The following is a 27105-nucleotide window of genomic DNA, read 5'->3' on the forward strand; positions in this document are numbered from 1 at the left end:
TTTTTCCAAAGATACTTCTAATATATACTTTGAACTTCCTGTAATCTTTTACTGAGAGATTTTCTTCCTTTACCTTCTTTCGTATCGATGACCATGTTTCTGTGTTTCTGTGTGCAACACATCTTTAAGCATCTTTTGCAGGGCTGGACGAGTGGTGACAAATTCTTTAATTTCTGTTTACTATGAAAGGTCTTTATTTCATCTTCATTCACAAATGAGAGCTTTACAGGATATAATATTCTGGGATAGCAGTTTTTTTCTCTTAGTACTTAGGCTATATCTTGCCATTCCCTTCTAGCCTGTAGGATTTCTGATGAGAAGTCTGCTGTGAGTCTAATTGGAGATCTTCTGAGAGTAATCTGATGTTTCTCTCTTGCACATTTTTCTTTTTGATATGTTTTCTTTATGTTTCACTGTGGTGAGTTTGATTATAATGTGTTGTTGTGAGGATCTCTTCTGGTCATGTTTATTGGGAGTTCTGTGTGCTTCCTGTTCTTGGATGTCTCTTTCTGTCTCCAAACCTGGGAAGTTTTCGCTAGTATCTCACTAAAAAGGCCTTCAAATCCTTTCTCTCTCTCCATGTCTTCAGGAACTGCTAGAACCCAAATGTTGGTTTTTTTTTTCATAATATCTTGTAGATTCCCAACAATATTTTTTAGATTTCTAATTTCCTCTTCTTTTCTTTGGTTTGACTGTATACTTTCCTCTGCTCTGTCTTCTAAGTCCAATATTCTCTCTTCTATCTCACTGATTCTGTTTTTAAAGCTCTCAACTGTGTTTTTCATTTGTTCTATTGAATTCTTCATTTCATTTTGATTTCTCTTCAATATCAATTTCATGTTCTACTAAATTCCTCATTTCATTTTGATTCCTCCTTAAGATTTCATTTTCATGAGAGAGATTTTCTGTCATGTTGAAATGCTTCTTATTTATGTTTGTTTGCATTCAACTCTTTTTTCTAGTTGTTATTAGAATAATGACTGATTCAATGTCCAAATGAATTCTGATTTAAAACAAATATGCTTCTCTTCCATCATCAGCATTTGAGTTCTTAAACAAAGATTCTTTTAAGGGTCAATGTATAAATTCTTGGTGAAAGAAAAGTGAAAATTGTGAATGGAGGCAATGACGAGTACCAGGAAAGAAGACAGACACAAAAATAATGCATTTGAAATTATTGTAATTATATAATGCTCAACATCAGGCAATATCAATTTGTTTGGAGTCAGGATAGTGATAGTGTGCCTTTGGAGAAGAAAGAGGAATTAGTGACTGGAATACAACACCAAAATGACTTTCTGCATCTCTTCTGCTATTACTAGATGTGTTCTCTTTTTGTAATTCTTTTTTTAGCCTTATGGGATACGAATTTTTTCTACGTTCAAATTATATAAAAATTATATTAGGACGATCCTTCTAATATCAAATTTAATTCTAAACAGTTCTAAAGTAAACTTACTATTTACTTTCTGTTTACAAACTAATGATTTCTAGTCAAAGGGTTAACAAATTACAATGACACATCCATGGTTTTCCTTTCCTCTTCCTCCCAGCATCCAATCCACTGTCATTTCTTGCCTGAACCTCCTGAAATCTCCTGCTTCTCCTCTTCCTTTACTCCAAATTGTTTTACACAGAGAAAATCAGCTCAAATATTTCTTTTCTAAAAGTTCTCAATTACTTCCTATTATAATGAAATGAAAATCAGATTTGATGTCCATGTGGTTAACAAGTCAAAGCATTCTCTGGCTCTTGTCTCCTCTCCTCTGTAATTTTTGTTATTGTTTCATTGAAACACTAAGCTTCATTATCATCGACCTTATGTATTCCAGTTTCCCTTATCTAGATCATCCGGCAACTTTGAGAAAACTTCCAAAGAAGCCATCCTGCTTTTTCAAACCCAGCTGAATTGTTGGTTAATGTAGCCAGGATGTTGAACCCTGTTGACCTCTTTCTATGGGCCTTCAGCTCTGGAATGCTGATCTTTTCCAGTGTTTTGGATTAGTGAACCTCTAATGCTTCTCAACAATGTTTAATGGTCCTTTATTGGAATTTTCTAGTTCTGGTCAATTAGAGCTTAAGCTATTTCATGCAAAAGATTTAAGCAACCATTGCCCATCAGCTACTGTGAGCTTTGACACCAAAGTGGAAATGTTCCCTCAACTTGTTCTTTTTCCAAATTATTCAGAATGTATGTGGCTATTCTTGGCCCTTTGGTCTTACACATTAATTTTAGGGTAAGTGTATTAATTCCATAGATGACTTTGTTGGGTTTTGGTTGGAATTATATTGAATTTATAGACAAATGTGGGAATAATTAATATTTTTACAACATTGACTATTTACAACAATAAAATGGTTTATTGAAGTCATTTTAATTGTTTTACACTTAAATGATAGGACTAAGAACCAAAGGGATCACATAAACAAGAATAATGTCTGCAAATACTAGCTGATAGAATCAAAAAGGGAGAGAATGATCCAACATGGGAAGTGAGATACACAGCAGACCCATAGAATGGCAAATGTCCTAACAGCACTCTGGCTTCATAATCAGCCCTTAAGGCATGCGGATCCGGCCGAAATGCCCATGAGAGTATTTCAGGCATGGAAAGCCAAGACACTCTGGGGGAAAAAAAAAACCTAAATGAAAGATCTCTGTGAGTGAGATCCCAGTGGAAAGAATGGGTCATCAAAGAAGGAGGTACCTTTCTCTGAAGGGAGGAGAGAACTTCCACTTTGACCATGGCCTTGTCCAAATATGATCAGAGTCAGTGAACTCAGGGGGCTTCCATAGCCTTGGCAGCTCATGACAAGAGCCTAGGATGATTACTGAGGCCATAAACAAGAGTGTCAATTTGTTAAGTCAACAACAGGAGTCACTGTGCAATTACTCCTCATGTAGGATCTTTGTCCTTAGTGTGCTGTACATTGAGATTTAATGCTATAACTAGTACTCAAACAGTATTTTTCACTTTATGTTTCTGTGTGGGAGCAAACCGTTGAAATCTTTACTTAATGTATGCTAAATTGATCTTCTGTATATAAAGAGAATAGAAAATGAATCTTGATGTGAATGGAAGGGGAGAGGGAGTGGATAAGGGGAGGGTTGCGGGTGGGAGGGACATTATGGGGGGAAAGCCATTGTAATCCATATTCTGTACTTTGGAAATTTATATTCATTAAATGAAAGTTAAAAAAAATTGTTTTACACTTAAACATTGAAATTTTCTTAGTAGAGATCTTGCACAGGAGATTTCTTGGTAACATGTACCTATTGTTATTATACATGCTTTAAATTTCATTTACAAATTGATTTTGCTGATTTACTGAAATATTAATGCTTTTGTCTAATAGTCTGCTATACAGGAATCTTACCAAACTTTCTTATTATTTCTATTAGTTAATTTTTCTACAATGAAAATCATGTTATTTACTTAAAAATAACTGCAAATTTTGAAATTTCTCCTAATCTTTATATCCATTATTTATTTACTCCTAAAAATAGACAATTATCAAGTGCAAAGTTGAACATAAACTGTGATAATGGTATCTTCCTCTCAATATAAAAGCCATGTTCCATCATTTTGCATATTTGATGTAGATTACTTTAAATTATTCCTCATTACTAGGATATAAAATTATTATTTTTCCCTTATTCTATTAATTTTTAACTTGAATGAATGTTTAATTTTAGATTTTTTATGCATATCTTCAAATCACTCAATTTTTAAATCTTTAATGTGTCAATGTTATAAACTTTATCCAAAGATTTATAATGCAACCCAGTCACATGTAAAATTTCAAAAGATATTGAGAGTTAAGTAATAACCCACTAATCCAAGAGTGGGTCATTCTTTCATTCTTGTGATAAAACCAATTTAGTCATGAGGTTTCATATATAAATGGTTAGCTTCTTATTCACTTTTTTTTTGTAATTTTGGCATTTAATTTTAGAATTATAATTGGCCTACAATTTTCCTTCTTTACCTCTCCATACATGATTTTGAATTTAAGGTTGTAGTAGTCTTATAAAAGAGGTTGGAAATTGGGAATATTGCTTCTTTTTACATTTAGTTATGGGTAGTGCACAATTCTCATTATTTCATTTTTGTATGTTTGGGAAACATTCTCTATAAGCCTATTTGGTGTATTTTGTTCTGGGGGAGTTTGTGTATATGTGTGTGTGCACATGTATGCTGTGTGCCTTTAAGTTTTAAATTGCTGATTTAATTTACTTCATGGTTACATGATATTCAGGTTTAGAGGTAACATTAGCAAACTTTGTTATACATAAGATTTAATGAATTTTTTATAATTTTGCCTCTGCTCTGTCTATAGTTATATTCCACTTAAGTCTTAAGACTTTTGATTTGTGCCTTTGCCTCTTTTTATTGGTTATCTTAGATAGATAGATAGATAGATAGATAGAGATACAGATATAGATATAGATATAAAAATTTGTTGGATGACTTTCTGAGAGACAGGAATCATAGCTTGATGATGACATATCTAGGATGGGAAGTCAAATGGCTTAACTCAGGAGGAGAGTCAGAGGATTAAATATAAGTCAAAGCATTTTGAACCCCCAAAATATTTTAGTAAATTTTAGCTATTATTGTAATTAAGTTCCTCATTATTTTCTATCATTTGATACAGTTTGTATTTCTCATGGGCTTGCCATTCTTTGAAATAAACATTTTTATTCATTTTATTTATTCAGTTTTGAAACTGATGATAGATTTGCCACCATTCAACCTTTGCTATAATGAAAGGGACTTTATTTTATTCCTTTCTCCACACAATAGAAAATGATAATATATAAAAATATATATGTATATAAATCAATGAAATAAGAAAACAAATTTAGAACAGAGCAGAGGATCCTATTACAAAAGTGAACAAGGAAGAAAAATTTGTGGAAAGGACATGGAGCAAAAATTTAGAACAAGGACCACCAAAGAACTGAATGAGATACTTAATTGGGGATTCCAAGTACCCAAAAGTCCATAAGAGGGAATTATATTTTTCAGGGATGTGAACTGGGCATGGCAGAGTGCCAGAAATGAAGTGCTACTTTATAGTTTTGCCTATTTTTAGACTTCTATGCCTACAATACAAGAGATATTCTAGAAGTATTTGTTGACATACTGGTAGGTGGCATCAAAAAGATTTTGAAACACTGTAGCATTTGAGTAAGATGTTTTCATCTTTCTTAAGTGAAAAGGTAAAACAAAATTTTCTAGATTGACTGTCAGACTCTAAAAGCCAGGAAAAAAGTGAATGCTTTTCATTTTATAATATTAACTTTTTTTTCTGCTTTAGGAATTCCACAAATTGTTATGCCTGAAATTATCAATACCAATACCAATACAAATACCAATACCAACACCAATACCAATACCAATACCAATACCAATACCAATACCAGTATGTATCAAAATATTTCAGTATTGATTTAAGTATTTGTTCCCCTTGAAACTAAACTGAGCATTAATTGTTGTGTTTTATTGACAGTTCGTCCAAATGAAACCCCAGGGGCCAGAGCACCTCAGGCTATGGCATGTAATCTAGTGAGCCTCAGCTTTCTTCTCCAGAGAATCTTCTAATATGTCAATAAAGGAAAAATTTATGACCAAATGTCACTCTTCATCAATTTAATTCTCTATTAAAGCTTCGATACTCTTGTATCTAAAGACAATGTTTGTTTTTGATTCAAAAGATACAGTATAGAAGATGGTTAAGCGCTAAAGTTGTAAGTTTATTTTTTAACTAAAATAGTTTCTATATAAAAATCCCTGGGGCCAGCACTGTGGCATAGCGGGTAAAGCCACCGCCTGCAGTGCTGGCATCCCATATGGGCACTAGTTCAAGACCCGGCTGCTCCACTTCTGATCCAGCTCTCTGCTATGGCCTGGGAAAGCACTAGAAGATGGCCCAAGTCCTTGGGCTGCTGCATCCATGTGCACCCTCAGCTAACTACATGTAAGACCATCTTAACATGTATTTTTAAAGGAGTAATAAATGTTTTGTGTATACTGGCCAATAGATTACCTCTTTAATTGATTCTGTGGCAGGGACCCCCTTCTCCTTAGGTAGAAAAAAATGACTAAAGGCAGAAACTGTAGGGCAGCAGAGGCTTTCTGGGAAATGGGGGCTGGGGGAGGCACAGAGGGAGCTGTCAAAGTAATGCTACAATTGCACCTAGGTCAACTAAATCAAATCTAATACACATAGGTGTACCTTTGTGTAATGGTTGCAGAAGCAGTGCTACAGTTTTTAACTATCCAATCAAATATGTTTAACCAAATATGTAAACAAACAAACAATAAAAGCTTACAGTTGTTTCTGCCAGGGTCTGTAAGGCAACACCCTGTTTTGTTCAGGGCCCAGACTTCAGATACAAATCTTCTGGGACTGCCAGCATAGGGAATAAAATTCTTTCTTGTTAAAAGCCTTTGTATTCTGTCTCTCTGAGATTCCCACTACAATCCAAAGTAATAAAAGATGAAATGAATCTAAGTAGTTTTAAATTTCAAATCTGCTGACAGTGGTCAGTGTTCACCAAAGAAACACTAAGAATATCTGGGGCAAAGAGACAAAAAGGGGAAGAAAGGGATTTTTAGTGACTCACAGAATTATTTTTGCAAACAAGTCAGAATCTGTAAAGCAAGCTAGAAAGATGAGAATTCAAGTAAAAGTTGGTGTTGCAGTCTTGCACCCACCTGCTGGAAACAGGCAGAATTTCTGGGCTGTAGTTGTGAGGCAGAATTCCTTCATCAGGAAAACTAAATCTGTGTTCTTAAGCCCTTCAACTGATGGAATGAGTCCCATGCATATTAAGGAGGATAACTCAATTTACTTGAAGGTTGTATATTTTTTTAAAATTTTTTTTGGACAGGCAGAGTGGACAGTGAGAGAGAGAGACAGAGAGAAAGGTCTTCCTTTTCCGTTGGTTCACCCCTCAGTGGCCTCTGCGACTGGCGCACTGCAGCTGGTGCATCGCGTTGATCCTAAGCCAGGAGCCAAGTGCTTTTCCTGGTCTCCCATGCAGGTGCAGGGCCCAAGGACTTGGGCCATCCTCCACTGCACTCCCGGGCCACAGCAGAGAGCTGGACAGGAAGAGGGGCAACCGGGACTAGAACCCGGGGTACCAGTGCCGCAGGTGGAGGATTAGCCTATTGAGCTGGGGCACCGGCCCGAAGGTTGTATATTTTAATCACACCTTTAAAAATACCTTTACATCAGCCTCTGGGGCTTGACCAAACAACTGGTCATCACTGTATAGTCTCATTGACTTCATAAAATTAACCACCACACTGCCACTTAGCATCATAAATATGGAGTCATTATCCTTTTAGTAATGTAAACTTTTGAAGTGTTTTAACTATTACATTGTTAGAATACAAATTCACAATGAATTGCTTCCTAATTTGTGGTTTGAAACAGACCAAAGATAAAATGACATGCACATAGAGTATACTTCTCTACGTATTATATTGTCATTATGCTCTTCTCATAAAATTTTGAGGTTTTTCATTAATAATAGCCTTAAGTGTTTATATTAACCAGAGAAATGTCTCAAAGACCTAATTATGCATTTTGAAGACTAAGAAAAACAAAAACAAAACAAACCCAAAATCAGCAGGACATGTGAAATAATAAGCATCAGAGAAGAAATAAATGAAATTGAAACTAAAAAATTAAAGATAACAAAACAAAAAAGTAGTTGAAAAAATATACAAAATAAACCTCTAACCAGACTCACAAAGAAAAAAATGTGAGAAAACTCAAATAAATAAAATTAGAGATGAAAATGGATATATTACAACTGACACCACCAAAATACAAAGGATCAAAAGAAAATACTTTGAAAAATTGTATACTATTAAACTGGAAAACCTCGAAAAAATGGATAAATGCCTGGATTCATATGATATACTGAGATTAAATCAAGAAGATATAGACAACTTAAACAGACCCATAAAAATGGCAATGAGATTGATGCAATAATCAAAAATCTTTCATCAAGGAAAAGCCCAAGAAGACCTGAAAAATTTACTACTGATTTGACAAAACATTAAAAGAGGAAGTAACTTCAATATTTTTCTAACTATTCCAAAATAATGAACAGAATGGAACTCTGCCAAACTCTTTTTTTTTTTTGAGGCCTATATATTATGGATATCAAAACCAAACAAAGACACAACATGAAAACTAAACATCTATCTCCTTAATGAATATAGATGCAAATATTCTCAACTAAATACTAGCACATCAAATCCAAAATTGCATTTAAAAGATCATATAATCAAGCATTTCTGAGTTCATCCTTTGATGGATAGGTAGTCTCAGGTGGGCAGCTCTGCATCTAATGAGATGATCATAAAGTTTTTGTTAAACATCCTATTGATGAGCCGCTGCTGTGGCTCACTAGGCTAATCCTTCCCCTTGCGGCACCGGCACACCGGGTTCTAGTCCCGGTCGGGGCGCTGGATTCTGTCCCGGTTGCCCCTCTTCCAGGCCAGCTCTCTGCTGTGGCCCGGGAAGGCAGTGGAGGATGGCCCAAGTCCTTGGGCCCTGTACCCCATGGGAGACCAGGATAAGTACCTGGCTCCTGCCATCGGATCAGCGCGGTGCGCCGGCCGCAGTGCGCCTGCCGCGGCAGCCATTGGAGGGTGAACCAATGGCAAAGGAAGACCTTTCTCTCTGTCTCTCTCTCACTGTCCACTCTGCCTGTCCAAAAAAAAAAATCCTATTGATGTGATTTATAATGTTTATTGATTGCAAATGTTGAACCACCCTTGACCTTCTGGGGTAAATCTGACTAAAATAAGGGAGTTTTATAAGGTCAGGCTGGCTCTACATGATGATAAAATTCAGAATGACATGATCACCCCTAAAGGTAACAGCCTACTCTAGATTTCATATTGAGAGTCTTCACAGGAACTGTAAACTCGGATCAAATAATCAGCATACCTCTAGACCCCAGGCAGGCTGCAATCCACTTTGCAATAATAGCATTTCAGAAGAACATATAAGCTTCCTATCACTGATCAAAGGAAGTCCAGGTGCACTGAGGATCAACCAGAGACCTACAGACAAGCTGATTGCATACCACTCACCTCCAATTTTATTCTGTAAGATTCACCACACTTAATCCCTCGGGGAGTTCAGGATTAACCAACAGCTACCTAGTTCCTTATTCTGGGCATTACATAATAAATTCCTACATTCTTCTAGCCCCCAGATGTCAATGAATGGCTTGTTATATCTTAGGAGAGTGCACTCAAGTTTTTGGCATTCCACAAAAGTTTTATGATTTTAATAAAGATAGTTGTATTTTAATTCATGAGACCCAGTTTTATCCTGAAACCTGGTAACATTTGATCTATTATATGTGAAAAGAATAGATGTAGCATGACTATTTTAATTACACTAGCTTTAGGCTTTTTTAAATATAAAAAATTCCTATTGACTTCTTCATACAATTTTCTAATGGTGCTACTGTTCGTGATTTCCCATATGACATTTTTTTCCTATCTGTTTTTAATATAACTTCCTTAGACTGGTGGGCAGAATTTTCTAGAAGACAGTCCATTGCTTTCTTTTAAATAGGGTCTGAGAGGGCATCTGGCACAACATTGGGATGTAATAATTGAAGCACAACTTGGAATGCCTGCACCCTATGTCAGACTGCTTGGGTTCAAGTGTCAACTCTGCTTCTGATTCTACCTTACTGTTTATGCCATACCTTGGGAGGCAACAAGTGATGGCTCAAGCACTTGGGTCCTTGCCACCCACCTGGGAAACCCAGATTGAATTCTGGGATCCTGGCTTCAGCTGGCCCAGCCCAAGCTGTTGCAGGCATTTGGGGATGAAAAGAGAATGAAATTCACTGTCTCTCTTGCTCTCAGTGGTGAGTTCTTGGCCTAACTTCCTAGCCTCAAGTAACCTTTGAAAGTCTAATTTCTAATGAAATTTCTAATGAAAATTTCTGGCAAAGCAAATTTTAAAAATGCCTTTGCAGTCCATTACTATGCTTTCTGCATTAAAGTCAATAATGAAACCAAATCTAATGAGACCAGACTTATTTTGTAAAGCAGAATAACCTGACTTTAGCTCATTTTATCAAGAAAGGAGTGACTACAAAAAATACTTTCATGTTTCAGTGGAAAACTATAGAACATCCTTGTGGGTTATTGGATTTTAATTGTTCATTGTCCTTGAGGTTATAGAACCTACATGTAAACCAACCTGGATCCTGTCATCTTGCACATTTTGTCAATTCTTCTTGTTTCCTCTAATGTCTGACTACAACTCTGCAAACTAACGTTTCTAATTGTTACCATATCTTTCTGACTGGAGTCACTGAGAACCAAAACCTGACTGGCCTGATCAAAAGAAGCCCTGTGAGCTGAAGCTGGATACTTCCCTGCTCTGCTCCAGGAAACAGCCAGGACTACGATACTGATGTCTGTGCCCTCACTGCAGACAGGCAAACTGCCCACCAGGAAGTTTGTAGGATTATCACAGTTGTCCTTACTCCATCATCTAAAGATGCTTTTGGGGCCCACATCTAGAACGTGTGTGTGTGTATATGTATATATATATATATATATATATTTTTTTTTTGAGAGAGAGAGGGAGAAATGCATAGATAGGCAATTGTTAAACAACAGTTGCTGTACTTGGGTGGGGAGGCAGTTCTTGAGGGAATACCTGTAGATCTTATGTGTTTATTTTCTATATTGTATTTATGGATAATCCATGGATTTAAGAAATTTCTAAGTCATCTTAGAATTTATTTTCAGAAATGTTTGCTTTCAAATTTTCTGTAACATGTACCTGTATTTTTGTCTAATTTTTTGACTTTTTGAATGTTTTATTTTTTCTGTTATCCCTAAAGAAAACAATGAACTTGGGGCCGGTGCTGTGGCATAGCGGGTAAAGCTGCCACCTGCACTGTTGGCATCCTATATGGGCGCTGGTTCGAGACCTGGCTGCTCCACTTCTGATCCAGCTCTCTTTTATGGCCTGGGAAAGCAGTGGAAGATGGCCCAAGTCCTTGGGCCCCTGCGCCCATGTGAGAAACCAGGAAGAAGCTTGTGGCTCCTGGATTTGGATTGGCGCAGCTCCAGCCATTGCAGCTCAATTGAGGAGTACTCTCTCTCTCTGCCTCTCGTTCTCTCTCTGTGTAACTCTGACTTTCAAATAAATAAATAATAAATCTTAAAAAAAGAAAAAAAATGAACTTAATGATCCTCTAAATGATGATAAAAGTACTCGTCTGGAGTTAATGATAAAAAATCAGCATCTTGAGACGTTTTCTCACATGTCCAAAACTTGCATACAACTTTATATGTGCCTGTTTATAACATTTATCAACTACCACCCTGTGTTGAAATGTTTCACCTATATATGTGTTGTATTTATATATAGCTATAGAATACATATACATAATACACAAACACATATAATATATATAGAAGGATACAGAGAGAATGTCTTATTTTAAAAATAGCAGCTTTTTTAATCAAGAGCAACTTGAAGACAAAAATTTTAATAGCTTCTTATTTCATACCTGACAATATAATATGTTCCTAAAGTTGTATTTGTGAAATGCATGAAGTTTGTATACCTTAAATAAAAGGTTTCTGGGAAAAAAACATATTTTGTCAAACACAGAATGCAAGTCTAAGACTACCTTAAAAAATTCTCTTGGAACACAAAGATGAAAAACAAAAATCAAAATAGATATGAAAAAACTAATGAAAAAGATGGGGCAGATAAATCTATGAATTGGTGTTCCTAAAGAACAGAGAACAACAAATCTAAGAGACATTATAAAGAACAGATAATGTTCCTGATCTATAAATACACTTCTATAAACATTTATAGCTTATAGTGAATCAGAAAAAGAGAACAAATATTGAAAAATAATTATTTGTTAGTGTTTATTTTTCAGTTTCAAAGATTAAATACTTATACCATTCTAAGTAAAATAAAATAATTGGATTAACATCGAATTTGACATTAGAGAGGGCACAATCAAAGATGACTATGAGAATTTAATCTTAATTGATAGATTGTGAAGTACAGGAACAAAGACATTTTTATTTGTAAACATATTGCTCTGTAGACAATGGAGGACTGTAAATTGATTTAAACAGATTGTTAATATATGCAACCAAACACTGACTAAGGCATACAATTATACATTTTAACATATTTAAACCATGACACATATTGTAATCAAACTCTCCACAGTAAAACATAATGAAAAGATTCTAAAATGTGCACAAGAAAATGCCAAATTACTTTCAGAGGATCTCTAATTAGATTCACAGTGGACTTCGCATCAGAAACCCTAAGGGCTAGAATAGAATGGTGAGAAAATTTCCAAGTCTTAAGAGAAAAAAACTGTCAACCCAGAATACTGTTCCCTGCAAAGCATCATCAGAAATTACTAAAAAGAACTGTATGCCAACAAAACGGGAAACCTAGAGGAAATGGATAGATTCCTGAACACATACATTCTACCTAAATTGAGCCACGAAGACACATAAAACTTAAATAGACCCATAACAAAGACGGAAATTGAGTCAGTAATAAAGACCCTCTCAAGAAAGAAAAGCCCAAGACTGGATGGCTTCACTGCTGAATTCTACCAGATATTTAAAAAATAAGTGACTCCAATTTTTGTCAAGTATTCAAAACAATTGAAAGGGAGGGAATCTTCCCAAATTATTTCTACGAAGCCAGCATCACCTTACTCCTAAACGTGAAAAAGATGCAACAGAGAAAAAGAACTACAGACCAATTTCCCTGATGAACACAGATGCAGAAATCCTCAACAAAATTGTAGCAAATCAAATCCAACAACACATCAGAAAGATCATTCACCGAGATCAAGTGGGATTTATCCTTGGTATGCAGGCATGATTCAGCATTTGCTAGTCAATCATTGTGATGTATCACATTAACAAACTGAAGAATAAAAACCATATGATTATGCAGAGAAAGCATCTGATAACATACAATGACCTTTCATGATGAAAACTCTAAGAAAATTGGGTATAGAAGGAACATTCCTCAACACAATCAAGGCAATTTATGACAAACTCACAGCCAGCATCCTATTGAATGGGGAAAAGTTGGAAGCATTCCCACTGAGATCTGGAACCAGACAAGAATGCCAATACTCACCACTGGAACTTACAGAAGAGGTTGGTAAATTAGCAGGATATAAAATCAGTACACAAAAATCAATAGCCTCTGTATACACAGACAATGCCATGGCTGAAAAAGAACTTTTAAGATCAATCCCATTCACAATAGCTACCAAAATATCAAATACCTTGGAATAAATTTAACCAAGGATGTCAAAGATCTCTAGGATGATAATTACAAAACGTTAAGGAAAGAAATAAAAGGAGATACAAAAAAATGGAAAAATCTTCCATGTTCATGGATTGGAAGAATCAATATCATCAAAATGTCCATTCTTGTAAAAACAAATTACAGATTCAATGCAATACTGATCAAAATACCAAGGACATTCTTGTCAGATATAGAAAAAGTGATGCTAAAATTCATATGGAAACACAGGAGACCCCGAATAGCTAAAGCAATCTTATACAACAAAAACAAAGCCAGAGGCATCACAATACCAGATTTCAAGACATACTACAAAGTGGTTATAATCAAAACAGCTTGGTACTGGTACAGAAACAGAGGAATAAACTGATGGCACAAAATAGGAACACCAGAAATCAATCCAAGCATGTAAAACCATCTTATATTTGACAGAGGAACTAAAATCAATCCCTGGAGCAACAACAGTCTCTTCAACAAATGGTGCTGGCAAAACTGGATTTCCACATGCAGAAGTATGAAGCAAGATCCCTACCTTTCATGTTACACAAAAAATCTACTCAAAATGGATTGAAGAACTAAATCTATGACCCAATATCATCAAATTGCTAAAGAACATTGGGGAAACCCTGCAAGACATTGGCATAGGCAAGAATTCTTGTAAAAAAATCCCAGAGACACAAGCAATCAAAGCCAAAATTAACAAATGGTATTAAACTGAGAAGCTTCTGTACTGCAAAAGAAGCACTCAGCAAAGTGAACAGGCAACTGACAGAATAAGAGAAATTAATTGCAAACTATTCAACTGATAAAGGATTAATAACCAGAATATATGAAGAGATCAAGAAACTCAACAACAATAAAGCAAATAACCCAGTGAAGAAATTGGCAAAGGCCTTAAACAGACATTTTTCAAAGGAAGAAATCCAAATGGCCAACAATCAAATGAAAAAATGCTCAAGATCCAGAGTTTGTGAACTCAAAAGGCTTCCATAGCCTAGGCAGTTCATGTCAAGAGCCTCTGCTGATCACTGACATCATAATATGAGTGTCAGTTGTTAAATCAACAACAGGAGTCACTGTGCACTTGCTCCCCACATTGGATCTCTGTCCTTAATGAGTTTACTATGAGAATTTTTTAAAAAGATTCATTTATTTATTTGAAAGAGTTATGCAAAGAGAGAGAAGGAGAGGCAGAGAGAACAAGAGAGAGAGGTCTTCCATCTGCTGGTCACTCCCCAACTGGCTGCAATGGCTGGAGCTGTGTCAAACTACAGCTAGGAGCCAGGAGCTTCCTCCAGGTCTCCTACACAGGTGCAGGGGCGAAGGACTTGGGCCATCTTCTACTGCTTTCCCAGGCCATAGCAGAGAGCTGGATTGAAAGTGGAACAGCCAGAACTCAAACCAGCACCCATATGGGTTGTTAGCACTGCAGGCGGCTGCTTTACTCATTACACCACAGCACCAGCCCCCTGTACTATGAGAATTAACAGTAAGACTTGTCTTAAACTATACTTTATACTTAGTGTGTCTATGTCAGTGCAAATAGTTGAAATCTCTTCTTAGTATAGAGCTGATCTTCTGTATATAAAGTCAATTTAAAAAGGAATCTTAATGGAAAATGGAATGGGAGAGGGAGTGGGAGGTGGGATGGGAGTGGGGGTGAGAGGACTGGAATAGAGGGAAGAAACACTATATCCCTAAAAGCTGTACATATATTTCTATTCATTAATTTAAAACCTTGAAAAAATAAAAATAAAAAAAGAAAAATGCTCAAGATCACTAGCGATCATGGAAACACAAATAAAAACCACAATGAGGTTTCATCTCACCCCCGTTAGAATGGCTTTCATACTGAAATCAACACACAACAAATGCTGGAGAGGATGTGGGGGAAAAGGTACCCTAATCCACTGTTGGTAGGAATGTAAACTGGTAAAGCCACTACAGGAGACAGTAATGGAGATACCTCAGAAATCTGAATATAGACCTACCACATGACCCAACCATCCCATTCCTGGGAATTTACCCAAGGGAAATGAAATCAGCCTGTCAAAGAGTTATCTGCACCCCCGTGTTCAAGGCAGCTCAATTCACAATAGCTAAGACATGGAATCAGCCCAAATGCCCATTAACTGAAGACTGGATAAAGAAATTATGGAATATATACACTATGGAATACTACACAGCAGTAAAAAAATGAAATCCAATCATTTACAACAAAATGAATGAATCTGGAAAACATCATACTAGTGAAATAAGGCAGTCCCAAAGGACAAATATCATATGTTCTCCCTGATCTGGGAGAATGAATAGAGCATCTAAAAGGTAATCTGTAGAAGCGAAATCAACACTTTGAGAAACAATGACATGAACAGTCCTTGTCTTGACTGTCAAGGAACAGTTTTTTTATAGACTATTTGTTGAACTCTTTACTTAACATAGAGTTAAACATATATGTATAAAGTCAATTGAAAATATATCTCAGTACAAAATAAGAGTGGAAATAAGAGGGAGTAGGAAGAGAGGTGGGAGTATGAGTGGGAGGGCAGGCACTGTGGGAAGAATCATCGTGTTCCTAAAGTTTTAATTTTGAAGTGTATGATGTTTTTAACTATAAAGCAGTATAGTTCTGCATAAAAAATAAATAAATATAATTAAAATATAATTACATGAGATAATACTTGACTGATGGAAGTGCAGTATGCTAATCCTAAAACCAAGCCTCAACAGGTTTTTAGTTATCTGCCAGTAATTTAACAGCTATACAAAACAAAACTCACTATTTTTGTAAAAACATTGGTTTGTGATGGCTGATTTTATGAGTCAGCTGGGCTAGCTGTTGTACCTTGTTGCTTTATCAGTGCAGTGTATACACTGCTGTGAAAATACATTTCAGATATGATTAATGTTTAAGTCAGTATACCTTGAGGGAAGCAGATTACCCTTCACACAGTAGATTGGCTTCATCCAATCAGTTGGCCTCCTGAGATCCTTTCAACTTTTAAGAGAAAAATATGAGGCCTCTTGACACCAGTGTTATGGCACAGCAGTTTATACTACAGCTTGCACCGCCAGCATCTTATATCAGAACATCATTTCTAGCCCCAGCTGCTCTGATACTGATGCACTTACCTGCTACCGCACCTGGAAAAGCAGAGGAAGACGGCCCAAGTAATTCAAAGACTATGCCTCAAGTACTCCCTCTATTTCTTCCCTACGTTCCATGAAATTCATCCACCATTATGTCCACACAGAAAGAAAAGCAAACATAAACTGAAAAAACAAAACCAAAAGCTAAACATCAACTTGTAAAAGTTTATCAACAATCTTAAAAAATTCTATTTTCCACCTAATTGTGGCCATTACACAAATAAATATTCAAGAAAATAATACAAGGGCATATGCTTATCTGTTATTGGGGGTTAGACTTAGTCCACCTTAATTATTTCCATATTTCTGAATATAGCATCCTAAATATTAGAAAAATGTTCTACACAAAAATACCCACACTTATTCAATTCAGATATTTTGTTAAAACATCTTTTATAAGGGCAATAATCTCGGATTATGTATTGGTTATTTAAAATTTACTTTCATGACAATTTTCAAAATAATTCATTTTTCTATGACAGTCTCATTGTTATTACAACCAATTAATTTTTCTATAAGCAAAATTAAATTATCTGTAAGATAGTTAATCTTTATTACTTGGTAGATCAAAATTAATTTGCATTTGAAATTCAATTTTACATTTAGTTTTCATTTACTGGTTTATTCAGTCATTCATGTATTCAACAGCCATCCATAGATCTTTATAAAAAAGTTAGGAGTGAGAATGGGAAAGGGAGAAGGAAGAAGGGTTGGAGTATGGGCAGGAGGAAGGGTAGGGCGGGATGTTTCACTGTGTTCCTAAATCTGTACATATGAAATACATGAAGCTTGTACAACTTAAATAAAATTTTAAAAAACCTACTATATAGGAATATATACAATACTAGAAAAAGTATATAAAACCTACCCAGTATTTCCTTTAAAATTACTGATTAAAACAAGAATATTTATTTAGCCTCTTGGAGATACATGACAAATAAGATAAAGTGATATGTCTCCTCTCAAGAAGATGATAGTTTTAAACAACCTTATGGGAATACTTTAAAAATTTTGTGGAAAAATAGAATTAAAAGATAAGTTTTGGTGATCCAACATAGGAAGTGGGATACACAGCAGACTCATAGAATGGCAGATGTCCTGAACAGCACTCTGGCCTCAGAATCAGCCCTTAAGGCATTTGGATCCGGCTGAAAAGCCCCTGAGAGTATTTCAGGCATGGAAAACCAAGAAACTCTGGCAAAAAAAAAAAAAAAAAAAAAAAAAAAAACACCTAAATGAAAGATCTTTGTGAGTGAGATCCCTGCAGAAAGAACGGACCATCAAAGAAGGAGGTACCTTTCTCTGAAGGGAGGAGAGAACTTCCACTTTGACTATGACCTTGCCTAAATATGATCAGAGTCACTGAACTCAAAAGGCTTCCATAGCCTTGGCAACTCATGACAAGAGCCTCGGGTGATTACTGACGCCATAAACAAGAATGTCAATTTGTTAAGTCAACAACAGGAGTCACTGTGCACTTACTCCCCATGTAGGTTCTCTGTCCTTAATGTGTTGTACAATGTGAATTAATGCTATAACTAGTACTCAAACAGTACTTTACACTTTGTGTTTCTATGGGGGTGCAAACTGTCGAAATCTTTACTTAATATATACTAAATTGATCTTCTGTATATAAAGATAATTGAAAATGAATCGATGTGAATGGGATGGGAGAGGGACTGGGAGATGGGAGGGTTGCGGGTGGGAGGGACGTTATGGGGGGAAAAAGCCACTGTAATCCAAAAGCTGTACTTTGGAAATTTATATTTATTAAATAAAAAAATGGTAAGTTTTGGGGTCAACATTGATGACGTAGCATATAAAGCTGCCTCCTGGGATGCCAGCATACCATCTGGGCATCAGATCATGGCCCAGATGTTCCAGTTCCCATTCAGCTAATGGCTTGGGTAAGGCAGGAGAAGATAGCCCACGTGCTTGGGCTCTTTCCACTCCCATGGGAGATGTGAAAGCTCCTGTGATCAACCTGGCTCAGCCCCTGACATTGTGGGTATTTAAGGAGTAAGCCAGTACATGAAAGACCTCTCTCTCTCTCCCTCTCTGTTTCTCCCCCATCCATAACTGATTTTAAAATAGATACATATTTTTTTAAAAGTTTAGTTTGGTGTATATATACTGAAATATGTGCTTTGTTCTTTTTTTTTTTCCTTTCTTTCTTTTTTTCTTAACAGATAGAGTTAGACAGTGAGAGAGGTACAGAGAGAAAGGTCTTCCTTCCGTTGGTTCACTCCCCATATGGCCACTATGGCCGGAACTATGCCAATCCGAAGCCAGGAACCAGGTGCTTCCTCCTGGTCTCCCATTTGGGTGCAGGGGCCCAAGCACTTGGGCCATCCTCCACTGCCCTCCCGGGCCACAGCAGAGAGCTGGCCTGGAAGAGGGGCAACCGGGACTAGAGATGGCGCCCATATGGGATGGCGACGCCGCAGGCAGAGGATTAACCAAGTGAGCCACAGCGCCGGCCCCAGTGCTTTTTTTTTTTTTTTAAAGATTTATTTTATGTATTTGAAAGGCAGAGTTACATAGAGGCAGAGGCAGAAAGAGAGAGAGTGAGAAAGAAAGAGGTATTCCATCCACTGGTTCACTCCCTAGATGGCTGTAATGGCCAGAGCTGTGCCACTCCAAAGCCAGGAGCCAGGAGCTTCTTCTGGGTCTCCAATGTAGGTACAGGGGCCCAAGGACTTAGACTATCTTCCACTGCTTTCCCAGGCCATAACAGAGAGCTGGATAGAAGTGGAGCAGCCAGGACTCGAACTGGTGCCCATATGAGATGCCAGCACTGCAGGCGGCAGCTTTGCCTGCTATACCACAACGCTGGCCCTTGTTTTTTTCATAATATACATTTTCCACAAACTATTTCAAGTATCGTTCTATTAGAAAGTTTAAAGTGCTTGGGGCTGGTATTGTGGAGCAGCAGATTAAGCCACCATATTAAGTGACGTTGGGCATACCATATTGCTGTACCACTTCAAATTGGGGTTGCTTTGCTTCTGATCAAACTACCTACTAATTTTCCTGGGAAGGCAGTAGAAGATAGCCCAAGTGACCGAACCCTTGCAATATAGGATGGAGTTTTGGGCTATCTTGAGTTTGGACCAACCCTAGACATTGCAGCCATCTGGGAAGTGAACCAGTGGATGGATTCTCAGAGTCAGTTTCTCTCTCTCTCTCCCTCCCTCTCTCTCTCTCTCTCTCTCTCTTTCAAATAAAATGTCTGTTTTTAAAAGTATTGACTTTTTCATTCATTCACCCAATAAATTTGTTTCAAGGTTTATAGCTTCAGTACTTATTTTAGGTGTTGGAGATACACCAATGAAGAAAAAATGCCACTGATTTGATGACAATTTCAATGGAATATAGCAGGTTGATGCTAAAGAAATCAGTAATATAAATTCAGGTAGTAATTAATGCATTAAAAATAGACTGACAAATGGGGGACATAGTGTCAACAGGGAAGACTTCACTGAAGAGAACTCTGGAGAGAACACTGCAGACAAAGGGAACAGCAAGTACAAAGGGACTGAGGAGATAGACAGCATGCTCATCAAACTTTTGAATGCAGCTAAATTAGGAGAGAGGCTGCTACTGATGCAAGCAAGTGGCCAGAGTGTTTGCCATGGTCAGATTATAAAGCATCTTGTGAGCTATACCTTGGACTCCAGGTTTGATATTACTTGTGATTGTGATGAGTGTCCATTGAAGGATTTTGAGGAGAAAGGAGAGTTTATGTTGTATGTAGCTCTTCTGTATAAAAATCAATTGTACTAGAATAATAATGAAAGCAAAGAAACAAAGTAGAAGAATGTCACAAAGTAGGGAGATATTGGCTCTAACCAAGATGTTGGCTATTCATCGAATGGCAAAAAGTTTTTGCATTCAGATATATTATAAATAGGATCTGTAAGTAAATTAAATGCAATGAGGGGAATACTATATATAGATATATTTAAACACACACATATATCACATATCTGTGTACACATAAACTCATGTCTTTGGACTATATACAGGTGCTCTTCAGAGGTTCATGGACAATGTATATTATGAAAAAACAATGGATTTCAAAAAAGTTTATGCCAAGATAAACTTATCTTTTAATGCCAATTTTGCCAAACTCTCTGAAGTATTCTTGTATATAATTGTAAAGTAGCATATAATAGAAACAGCATTGGAGATAGTAGACCACCAGAAATATTTTCCTTATTACCCATTAGAATTGTCATTGAGAACCTTGCACTTTGTCATTTTACTCTCTAATTTCTGCTTTCTATTAAAAAGTGGTAAGTACTTTCAGCAACATGGATTTTTTCCATTTTAGTTTGTAATTAGCAAAGTTAATAGACTAAAATAGAATATTCAGTACATATAGATATCTGTTCACTTGAATTAAATGACATTTCAAGCAGCTGAAGTGATTAAATAAAAGCATTTATTTGAAACACATAAATCTAAGAAAATATCATTTAATACAATGAAAAGAGACAGTTAATGAATAACAATGTAAATAATATAGATTAAAATCAAATAAAATTAATTTTTTATCTTTCTGAGCAGTCAGTCTCATAAAATGAGAAAAATGAGAAATTGCTAAATGTCTGATGAGGTGCCGGTTTAGGATCACAGAATGTCACCAAATAGACAGATTCCCTTATTCTTCCTCTCTTCCCAGTCTCTAAGGAAAAGAGCAACGTGGTGCTGCAGTTTATCTGAAACAACAGAAAAGCTGCACATGGAAGCTGAGTCCAGCTAACACACAATGCTTTGCACAGGCCTGGGCCCACTGTCAGCATTCAGTTCACCTTGCTCTTTACCTAACCCTGTGCAGCCTGCACGTCCTCAGGGGGACGACCACCCGGGCGCCCTCCGCAGGAAGTCCTCATCTCAGCCACAGAAAGCACTTGAAGCTCTGCCCCAGAGGGCTCTCAGGGCTTTCCCTCTGTCGCCCGGGGCTTTGCTGCCAACAAATCCGGGTGGTGTCTCCCTCCCTCGGAGACCCAGCCTGCCTGCGGGGCGTCCCCGCGCTGGGCTCGAGCCTGGGCAGGAGGATGGAGCCCAGGGAGACAGAGCGTGGTCCCCGGGGTGGGGAAAAGGCACTGCCGAGCCGTTAACCGGCCCGCGCAGCGTGGGCACCCTCCGCGTCTTTCCATGTCTCCGAAGAGGAAATTGAGTTGCCTGTGGACCTTAGGTCTGTATCTGGTAACCACTGAATCTCTCAAAGTCCCATCTATCACAGACCCTCACTTTATAGACGAGTGCGTCAAAACCCACAACGAATGGCGCGGCAAAGTCAGCCCCCCTGCGGCCGACATGAAATTCATGGTAAGGAAAGAACCGGCGCTGATCGCGCTTGTCTCTGGTTTATCCTAAGGTATCTGGGAGACCCATGCATTTCAATTTATTTGAATTAAATCAGTTAAAAACAATCACGCCTTGGCTGGGCTGTCTCCTCCAGGGTCATGGTGGAAGGGAAGAGAGAGGGGAGAACTCCAAGTTGTTGGCTGCCTGGACTGAGCTCCATGGGGAACAGAAGGGAAGATATCCGGGTTTGGAAGTTGCTTGATTTTCATTGCTAAGGTTTATAGCTACATTGCATAGATTTGTTCGATTTTTTTTTTTTAGTATATTCCATCCCATGCACACAAAATACTTTACATTTTAAAAAATAGCGCAAGGATACAATACATAGTACTGCTTAAGAAACTTACTTAAGTAAATGCACATAGAAGTGAAGGATTGGAGAAAAACATCCCCCACAAATGGAAACCAAAAGCAGGAGGAAACAGCTATACATATATAAAACAAACTTTAAGCCAAAAACTAGAAAAAGGCCCATTAGATTATGATAAAAGGAGCAACTTAATAAGAGGCAATGGCAGACATATATGCACCCAATGCTCAAGATCCCAATTATATAAAGCATTATATACAAAGGGAAATGAAGACTCTAAAAAAATTAATTAGGACTTCAACACTCCATTGCCATCAATGCACAGATAATGCAAGAAAAATCAACAAAGAAACATCAGAGTTAAACTATATTGTAAACCAAATGGATCTAACAGATACAAAGCATTTCATCCTATAGCTACAGAATGCACATTCTTATCAGCACATGTAATACTCTCCACCTAGAGTATATATTAAGACTCAAAATAAACCTAAACATGCTCAAATATATCAAAACCATATCATGTTTCTTTTGTGAAGGCAATGGAATAATTCTAGACATCAAGAATAGGAACTTCAGAAACTGTGTGAATATTTGGAAAATAAATAACATACTCTTGAATTATTATAAATCAATGAAGAAAATTAAAGAGAAATAAAATATTATTGAAATTAATAAAGATATAGGGAGATTCAAGATGGCTATATACAGACATCTAGTATTTGCCTCCTTCTCCACCAAGATACTCCAAAGCAGCTATGACTAGTGATGAGTGCTGCAGGAAGAGTGCCAGAGGCAGTAGCAGAGAAGTAGGAGTGCAAGTACATATATCTGTGTGGGTGAAGTTTGTTGGCACTGTGAGCTCACTATGAGCTGTGAATCAGCTAGTTCACCATGACACAGGGAAAGCTAGGGCACTGAACACACCAGCGAATTTCAACATCCTCTTCCCCAAAGACTGTAGTAGCCAAATGAAATAAGCATCCTCAAAGATAAGCTTAAATTGAAACAATTTGTCCCTATATACCCAGACATACAGGTAGCTTATACTTAAGGATGTACTACATACAAAAGCAGAGAAAGGCAATTAACATCAAGAAAGAAGGCAGTGGTGAAAAAAAAAAAAGTGAAAAAACAAAGGAGATTCAACACAAATGATGGGAATAATATATGGGAAAATGGCCATGAATATAGGAATTACAGGAATAGTATATGGAAAAATGGCCATTACCTGTCAATAATAACCTTGAATGTGAATGCACTAAATTCACCAATTAAAAGATGCAGACTAACTGAATGGATAAAAATAAGGTCCAACTATGTGCTGCCCATAAGAAACATACTTCACCAATAAAGGTACACAAAGACTAGAAGTGAGTGGATGAAAAAAGATATGCCATGCACATGGAAATCAAAGGTGCAGTACTAACTGTATCTGTAACAGAAAAAATAGACTTCAAGAAAAACACTGTTAAAAGAGACAAAGGTCATTATGTGTGTTAACTGATGGATCTGCACAGCAAAGGAAACACTGAACAAAATGAATAAGCAACCGAAAGAATGGGAGAAAATATTTGAAAACTATATATATGATAAAGGATTAATATCCAGAATATATAAGAAGCTTAATAAACTCAACAAGAAAACAGATAATCCAGTGAAGAAATACGATAAGGATATGATAGGCATTTCCAAAGGTTGAAATACAAATGGCCAACAGACATGAATAGACGCTCAGGATCAGTAGCCATCGGGGAAATGGAAATAAAAACCACAATGAGGTTTCACCTTACCCCAGTTAGAAGACTATCATCCACAAATGAACAAATAACAAATTCTGGTGAAGATGTGGAGACAAAGGTACCCTAATGCACTATTGGCAGTATTGTAAACTAATACAGTTATCATGGAAGATGGTGTAGAGATTCTTCAGAAATTTAAATAGATCTACCATATGACCCAACCATTCTACTAAGGAATTTACCCAAAATAAATGAAATCAGCATGTGAAAGAGTTATATCCACCCCCATGTTTATAGAAGATGTCTATCAACTAATGACTAAAGAAATTGTGATATGTATACACGATGGAATACTACTCAACCATAAAAAGATTGAAGTCCTGCCTTTTGCAACAAAATGGATGCAACAGGAGACCATTATGCTTAGTGAAACAAGCCACTGCTAAAAAGACAAATATATGTTTTCTCTGATATGTTGTAGTTAACACAGAATACAAAAATGTATAAGAATGAAACTAACATTTTATGATTTCATAATTATTTTTAGACCTTGTGTGTGCTCCTGTGGAATAGTGGCTATTCTACTTTGTACTTGTTGAATATCATGTTTAGTGGTGCATTAAGCCTGTGCTTGTAACATAAATTGACAATATATTATTACAAAATTAAAGAAAAAAAGGAAGGAAGTGGATTTAAATGAGGGACAGAGGGAAGTATTGATATATTCTTAGAATTGTATTTGTGAAATACATGAAATTGTTCTCAATAACAATTTCAAAATTAAAATTAAAATTTTTAACCAAAAATAGAAGTATTTTAAAAATAAAGATAAAATTAATTAATAATGCCTAACATATACATAAAAACTATTTTTAAACAGAAGAAGATCCTTGGGACCTAGGGCTAGCTGAAGCTTCCTAATACTATGTACTGCTTTGAAGACATGACACCAAATCAGCAGCTATGAAAACAGAGTCAATAAATTAGACCTCATCAAAATATAAAAGTCTTACACTTTAAAATATCTTGCTAAAAAGATTAAAGTGCAAGTTTTAGAATGGGAGGAAATACATGCAAACCATGTATATGATAAAAATATCCCATATAGAGCATAAATACAACTCTCAAAACTCAACAGAGGAAAAAAAAGCCATTACAAAAATGAAAAAAAAATTTACCACAGGAATATACAGACATTTCACCATAGGAATTTGTGCATGGAAAATAAACATATGAGAATATGTTCAGCAGTATTAAGGAAATATAAATGAAAACTAGAATGAGATTTCACTACATACTAACTAGAAAAGCTAAAATTAAAAATAATGACAATATCAAATACTGATGAAGATATCAAGAAAATGGATCTGTCTCATTTTTCTGGTGTGATGGCGAAATAGTACAGCCACCATGGAAAACATTCTGGCAGTTTCTCTTTCTTTTTAGATTTCTTTATTTATTTGAAATGCAGAATTACAGAGAGAGAGAGAGTTTTCAATCTGCTGGTTCAGCCACCAAATGGTTGCAACAGGCAGGGTTGGGCTTTGCCAAAGTCAAGAGGCAGGAGTTTCATCTGGGTCTCCCATGTGGGTAGCAGGGGCCCAAGCACTTAGGCCATCTTTGCTGTTTTCCCAGGCCATTGGCCGATAGCTGGAGTGGAAAGCAGTAAAGAAGCTAGGATACAAACAGGCTCCTATATAGGATGCCAGTGTCACAGGAAGTTATTTAACCCACTATACCACATACCAGCCTCCTGGAAGTTTCTTTAAAACCCATAAAAGTACTAGGCACTTTTTCCTTTGCTTTTTCTAGAAAAAGGAAACATAGCTACCCCAAAATTTGTTCATACATATTATAGACAATTTGTCAAAACTCACATTTATTGGATAAAATAATAACTGTGGTATGCTCATGCCATAAAATTCTTCTCAGTAATTTCAAGGGACAACTATCAACTCATGAAACATTGTAGATGGATCTTAAGGGGATTATGCTGAGTGGGAAAACCTAATCTCAAAATGTTTACATATTGTAGGATTCTATTTAAATTACATTCTTGAAAGAACAAAATTATAGAAATGAAGAACACAATATTGTTTGCAAACAGTTAGGGATGGCATAGTGGAGTGAGAGAGTACAACCTGAAAGGGCTAGCACAAAGAATCAATGCATTCAAGGTACAGTTCTGTGTCTTGAATGTGCAGGTGATTTTACTTTATTTTATACATGTTAAAACAGCATAAAACAGTACTCAAACAGTATTTTTCACTTTATGTTTCTGTGTGGGAGCAAACTGTTGAAATCTTTACTTAATGTATGCTAAACTGATCTTCTGTATATAAAGAGAATCGAAAATGAATCTTGATGTGAATGCAAGGGGAGAGGGAGTGCATAAGGGGAGGGTTGCGGGTTGGAGGGACGTTATGGGGGGGAAGCCATTGTAATCCATATTCTGTACTTTGGAAATTTATATTCATTAAATAAAAGTTAAAAAAAATTAAAAAAAAACAGCATAAAACCACACATACACACACACACACACATAAATGAATTCATATAAAACTTAACATCTAAAAAGGCCTTAAAATGTCAATTTGTTAGGATATGAGACTACCAAAGACATTAACATTGTGGAAATTAGGTGAAATTTACCTAAGACTTCTGTGTGGTATTTTCTGTAACTTCTTGTGAATTTATAATTAATTCAAAATAAAAATATTTAAAAATTATCCTGGTGGGGCTGGCACTGTGGTGCAGCGGGTTAACGCCCTGGCCTGAAGTGCCAGCATCCCATATGGGCGCCGGTTCTAGTCCCGGCTGCTCCACTTCCAATCCAGCTCTCTGCTGTGGCCTGGGAAAGTAACAGAAGATGGCCGAAATCCTTGGGCCCCTGCACCCTCATGGAAGACCCAGAGGAAGCTCCTGGCTCCTGGCTCCGGATCAGCACAGCTCTGTCCATTGCGGCCAATTGGGGAGTGAACCAGCGATGGAAGACCTCTCTGCCTCTCCTCTCTCTGTATAACTCTGACTTTCAAATAAATAAATAAATAAATCTTTAAAAAAAATTATCCTGGCAAAGATAACTACATTAAGCCTGTCACTTTTGTCACAAATAGCACCTGAAAATCCTTTCTGTTATGCATGGCT

At 36.6% G+C, this 27105-nt stretch overlaps 2 protein-coding genes across 2 annotated transcripts in view; both read left to right on the plus strand.

Annotated features, from left to right (window-relative positions):
• Positions 1-5609, plus strand: part of LOC100355280 (GLIPR1-like protein 1) — a 42908-nt gene extending 37299 nt beyond the window's left edge. The window contains exons 5-6 of the mRNA XM_089307443.1: positions 5326-5376; positions 5524-5609. Coding sequence (XP_089163569.1) covers positions 5326-5376; positions 5524-5609 — 137 coding nt within the window. The remainder of the gene's footprint in view (positions 1-5325; positions 5377-5523) is intronic.
• A 16084-nt stretch (positions 5610-21693) lies between these two features.
• The window catches only part of LOC100355530 (GLIPR1-like protein 1), a 41138-nt gene continuing 35726 nt past the window's right edge, over positions 21694-27105 (plus strand). The window contains exon 1 of the mRNA XM_089309068.1: positions 21694-21867. Within this exon, the coding sequence (XP_089165194.1) occupies positions 21694-21867 (174 nt within the window). The remainder of the gene's footprint in view (positions 21868-27105) is intronic.

The sequence above is a fragment of the Oryctolagus cuniculus genome, chromosome 11, assembly GCF_051225735.1.
Source record: "Oryctolagus cuniculus isolate XC-2025 breed Fujian yellow rabbit chromosome 11, ASM5122573v1, whole genome shotgun sequence".
Lineage (NCBI taxonomy): Eukaryota > Metazoa > Chordata > Mammalia > Lagomorpha > Leporidae > Oryctolagus > Oryctolagus cuniculus.